The 6,094-nt window shown below is 39.3% G+C and overlaps 1 protein-coding gene across 1 annotated transcript in view; it reads left to right on the top strand.

The window, feature by feature from the left end:
• The window catches only part of mettl24 (methyltransferase like 24), a 33,263-nt gene that overhangs the window by 24,263 nt on the left and 2,906 nt on the right, over window positions 1-6,094 (top strand). Inside the window, exon 5 of the mRNA XM_035995148.1 lies at window positions 514-739. Within this exon, the coding sequence (XP_035851041.1) occupies window positions 514-739 (226 nt within the window). The remainder of the gene's footprint in view (window positions 1-513; window positions 740-6,094) is intronic.

Raw genomic sequence — 6,094 nt, forward strand, 5'->3', positions numbered from 1 at the left:
AGAGAAGTTATAAAACTACATTCATGCATCCATACATCCCTTTCTGTCTAGGCCTGTGTTTTGTTTGAAAATGACTTTGATGTTCCCTGACTTTTTATCTAGGGTCACCAGTAGGTCAACGTTTTCACGTATCTAGTGAAATATCTCTACATCTACTACGTGGACTGCCATAACATTTTGTACAGACATTCACAGTCTCCGGGGATGAATCCTTGTGACTTTGCCAATCCTCTGACCTTTCCTTTAGCGTCACCATGAGGTTAACATTTGTGTTTTTGAGTGAACTGTCTCCACAACTATGAGATGGATTGCCATTCAATTTGGGACAGACATAAATGTCCCCCTCAGGATGAATTGTAATAGCTTTGGTGATCCCTTAGCAGATGTACTTTGCCAAAATAAACTATAATCTAAACTAGGTCAAATTTGATCATTACTCCATACTATGTACATATTTTGGCTTGTACCAAGAAAGTATTTTTACCTGGTTGTCTTGTGCTGTGTTTGCTGCAGGTTGGGTGTGGATGATCGGTCCCTGGAGCGTTCTCTTGCCAGGGCAGGATGTGAGGTCCACTGCTTTGATCCCAGTCTGAAGCAGTCTCACCTGCAGCAAGCTGAAATGTGGCTTCATCGGCTCTCTGTAGACTGGAGGGATCCCAACCCGGCCATTGTTGCCCAGCGTCAGTACGCCAACACCAAAAAACTGGCCACCATCCTTAATGACTTTGGACACAGACAGGTAAGAGGTAGAACGTAAGTGGGATTGTATACAACAAGCTCTCTGGCTATAATACACATTTGTGAATTCTTTCATTCAAGTCATTATAAAATCACCTGGAACCATGTGAAAGTGATTTTTCTCTCTATGTCAGCTAGAGGATTCACTTATATGCTGCATGCATGCAAACACAGGTCACTTCCTGTGCACCCCAAGATAATACAGCTCACTAGGATTCATTCCTCTGTTGTCTGTCTAAGGCTCCAGGTGGATAAACACCCATATATAATTTGGTTTTCCTCCTTTAAATATTATCATGCTGTATGTTACCTCTTCAAAGCCCACAGGGACTGTTTTGCCTCATCAGATAGGGATCTGCATACAAGATCAATCATATACACACACACCAAGCCCACTGATAGCATGCATACTAATAAATACAGGTGTAGGTCCAGTGGAATGATAATTCAAGGTTAATGAAGTTTAGCTTTTCTTACAGAGGTAATGAAGACACCGCTGAATGACAGTCAGGCTCTTTTATCTTCTAATGTTGTCTAATGCCGATGAAAAGGAAACATACTTTTTTTTTTTTTTTTACACATTTACTTAACCAGAATAGGTCCTTTTGAGATTAAAAGCTCTTTTTCAAGGGAGTACAGTACGTGCATAAAGATTGCAGACATAGCATTTATAGTCTGCCAAAATAATGGCTGGATTCCATTAAAGCCCCGTTCTATGTAAGTATAGCATCTTGCAGAATATTCTCATGGCATAAAAAGATGGTGTGTAGAAAAATTAGTCAATTCTGGTGGAAATAGGTGGTGTTTATGTGCTGTTGTTTGGGATATCAGTGTGCCTGCTCTTCCTTGGTTGATACTCCCAGCTGGAGCTGCCAAAGTCAGAAATGTTCAAAACCTGAGAACAGAACGGCTTAGCGGCATAGCATTGTGGATATTTATTGTCCCCAGAGGTTGGATCCTAATGTTTTTGGTGACCTTTTGTCTAGCACCACCACTAGGTCAAAACTTTTACTTGTAACCAAAAACTTTAAAATCTAACGGGCAGACTGTCATAAAAATGAACTTTTTGTTATAATTTGCTCCAGACAAATAAGCTAAACCTAATTAATTAATCTTTTTTTTTCTACCTATCCATATATGAACAATTAAATCAAAGCACATTTAAATGAGCTTCTGGAGCAGAATGCCTGCACGCTGCTCAATGATGCGTTGCCTTAGCTAGTTTAAATTGAGTTTATAATTCCTTTTCTGGAGCCAAAAGCAAAGCAGACTGGCTCATACAAGCTACTTGGAAAGATATTAAGATGATGAACAAATAACTGTTGATGCGTGCATGTGTTTAGTGGGTGGGTGTGTACACCATACTGTTTCATAGATCACAGTATCCACCTGTTTTAAATGCAAAGCCACGCACACATCCTTGTAATGAGGTTTTAAAGCAAGTACGTAGTGTGCTGGCGGAGCAAGCCGCAGCAGCAGAACAGTTTCTTCTCAAAGACTCTCGCCCAGCCTCTGAGACAGCAGAAGCAGCAGTAACGAAACAGAGTCACTTGGAAAGGTCGAAACATGCATTTGCACTGCATTTCTTATATGTGTTTGTTAAAAACTACACAGATGACTCATTCACTGAGCTCTGGTGACCAGCTGAGATAGCAGACACTGTCACCACAGGGACAAAATGTCAGTAACAGAAAGTAACATCTCATTCATGGAAAGAAACTGCATATTGGACCATTGATCTTGTCGGTAATTGGATAACACAACAGTATCAGCGCTACACAGCGGTACTACCATACGGGTAGAAAACAAGCACAACATACAGTTCTTCCATCTTACAACCTTTTCATTTCAGTGAAGGGCCCAATCCTGCAGCCATCTACATACATGTTGCTGTGGTAACCCCACATACATCTTTGGATTTCTAATTCAATGTAGCATATTATTTGACACTAATGGGTGAGGGTGTTTTTGGAATCCATCTAACAAGACTGAGAGCAAAGAGCCTCCATTACTGCTTTGAACTTAATGCTAACATACTCACAATGACACCATTTTTGTTTTAGCATGCTAAGATTATCTCATTAGCACTAAACACAACGTACAGTGGAGGCTGATGGAACTGTCATAAATTTGGCAGGTATTTGGTCATTAACGAAAGTATTGAACTAATTATAACTTTGGACCTGATGATGGTACAAGATGAAAAGTTAAGGGATCGCCACAGTTGAAAAGTCAGCAGCTCACTAAAGTCATTAGGATACATCCTCTGAGAAACATGAATGTCTGTACCAAAATGTGTGCCAATTCATTTTGTGGATGTAGAGATACTTACAATTTTAACTAAGGTGGTGAACATATCTGTGAGGTTTTAGCGAGAGTGAGCTGCTCTGGAAGTAAGCTCCATTATCTTACAAAATGTTTGGATAAATAAGACTGAATACACAGGTGAATATTAAGACAGCTCCTACTGTCTCTGTCATGATGCCTTTGGGAGGCTCGTAAAGCAGTTGTTGAAGTGCTTCCAAAAGCACAGAATCAGCAAACCTCTCAGATGTGTAATTAGATATATTTAATTGTGATCTGCTCTCTTGTGGCAGCCTCACTGATTAAAGCATACAAAACATAATAATAAAGGTCAGATAGGCTGGTTTACTAGCAAAAACAGTTGAATTATTGTGACAAGAAGACCAATCGTGTGGAACAAAAGTTAAAGTAAATGTGAGTCTTGTTAAATGAACATATTTCAGGCCAATTAAGCCAAAGTGTAAACTTCTATTTAAAGTTATTTTCTCAAATCAGCAAACTTGTTTGTTTACAGAGTCAGTCTTTTCATCAAAGGCGCCTCTAAATTAACAAAAAAATTGTCCCAATGGATGCCTAATCCTATAAAACCTGAAATAATTACCATGTGTATTTTGATCATATACTGTGTAACTCACTTGGAGGAGAGGAAATATTTGCCCATTGGGTATAAATACTGTTTGCAGCAATCTGACATTTCATTTGCAGAGAGTGCAATTTAGATTGTGATTTTCAGAAAACAATTACAGCGACAGATGTCTTTTTGCAGTCACATTTTGATATTAGACTGCACAAAAACAATGCTGGAAGTTAAAATTGTGCAAAATGGTTGCTGTCATAAATCAAAGTGATTCAAAATGAGCCAAAACTAAAAACAAGTAAATGTTGTTAATGAGAGCCTAGTGTTAGAGCAACCTTCTATGTGTAGGGTGTCAACTGTGTGTCTTCACCGAAATAAAAAAAATGTTCATTTTGTCCTGGAAACCTGCTCAAAGTGATAGTTCCACATTTCTTGTTTGCTTTTTTTTTGCAGAGAATTGAATTATTATATGGACACCACTCTCATGTATGTATGGTAAATATGTAGCTGGAGCCAGCAGACAGTAAACTTGATTGGAAACAGGGAAACAGCAAGCCCGGCTCAGTCCAAAGGTAACAAAATCAATATTTCTTAGCTAGGAGCTTCCTGGAGTGTCTGTTGGTTGCTTAGCAACAGCTCCCGGTCAAGAAATAGTCCGGCACATGACCTTCCATAAAACAAATTGTCATTGTTACACTTAGCTAGTTTTTTTGTAGGAATAAAGCAAAAGGGTCATGGCTTGTCAATAAGTGACCGCTATTTAGTTTTGTTAGCTTTGGACAGAGGCTAGCTGTTTCCCCGGTTACAGTAAGGTGACCAGATTTCTGAGACAAAATCCGGGGACATTTTCAGCTCCGAAGCGTAAATACCTCCAAAACAGGTAATTTTTTATCTTTGTAAACTTAAAACGGGGACACTACCCAGGGGCGTCACTAGACCTAGAGCTGCACTGGGGAACAAGCCCCCCTAGGGGGGGTCCATGGGCATGCTCCCCTGTAAGAAAATGTTGTGTATTTTAACGTTTAAATGCATCAATCTGGTGCACTTTGAAAAGAAATTCAGAGGTTAGACTAGATTATTCATATATCTATGGATGGGAATATTTGTGCTGTAGCCTGAGCTATTTTGCACTTCAGAATTTTAACCATGCACACACAGGTGGAATAGTTTTTTTCTTCAGATTTTTGCATTAATGTCACTAGGAAGCATACCAGTAAAATATATATATTCATATTTGTAAGTGGGCTATATATAAGTAAGTGGGATTGTCTGGAATCTGGCAATATAATAACCATTATGGTGGAATACACTGGCTAAGCAATTTACAAAAAATATCTGTGCTGACATAAATAGTTTACATGAGAATACATTATAAAGTTGTAGACCATGTAGAAATTTTTTTGCAATTTCAAAACCGGATTACTCAGGGACCGCTTGTTGTACTGATGCATGTGTTGAGTGAAGAGTTTGTGAGATATTTCACAGAGTAATGGGTGTGCAGAGATTTATGCAGAATGCAATATGATAACATTTCATGTAAGTTCAATGTTAATTTTCTTGCAAAAATCACAGCAATGGGGTTAACACTTTTGCATGCGCCATATCCATGTCACATTCTCATAGGGTCTGAGCCCCCCTAAAGGTCTGATCCTAGAATCGCCCCTGCTGCTACTTCATACTTGTACTCCACCACACCTCAGAGGGAAATGTTGTAATGTTTACTGCACTACATTTATCTGACAGCTTTTGCTTATTGCTTCACGCTGGGCTTGTTTCTGCAACAGCTCATTGAGTATCGGATACAATTAAAACTATTGAGGAAATATTTTCCTTTGACATTGGTCCAGTATTAAACGAGATCGCTGCAGTCGGCAACAGCGAAACAAGCTACAATGTAAGTTAATAGGACGTCAATTGTACAGCTTGTTTTTACGTTCATAAAAGTGCCTGTTTTGCCACTGACAGGTTCAGATTAATATTCTAACATTATGGAAAGTATTTCTAAGGTGGTCGACCTTTCTGTTAAAGAGTAAGATCCTTTTTTTAAACATAAAAAGTCTGCGAAATTCCATGTAACACTCCATGTAAATAAACAGTAATTTTAGCATCGTAAAATGGGCATTCTCTGAGTTCTGAGCAGTGCTTGCTCTGGCTGTCTTGAGCCTGTGCGTGTAGGGCACGACTTTTTCATTCCAATTTCGGGTCTGTCAGTCACAGTGAAAACCGGGGACATTTCCGGGGACAGGTGTCAGTACCCGATCCGTACCGCCTGTAAGATCCGTTCTGCGCATGCGCATGATTACGTAGTAGAAAACTAACAATGTCCCTGTGCGATTTGTACCACGCATGCGTTGAAACACTTTACGACCAAACATCACAACTTTTGTATTAAATCTTTATTTATTTTTTTAGGTCACTGAAACCGGGGACTGACCCCGGAAACCGTCTGGTCACCCTAGGTTACAGACTTTATGC

Source organism: Sander lucioperca, chromosome 19, assembly GCF_008315115.2.
Source record: "Sander lucioperca isolate FBNREF2018 chromosome 19, SLUC_FBN_1.2, whole genome shotgun sequence".
Classification (NCBI taxonomy): Eukaryota; Metazoa; Chordata; class Actinopteri; order Perciformes; family Percidae; genus Sander; species Sander lucioperca.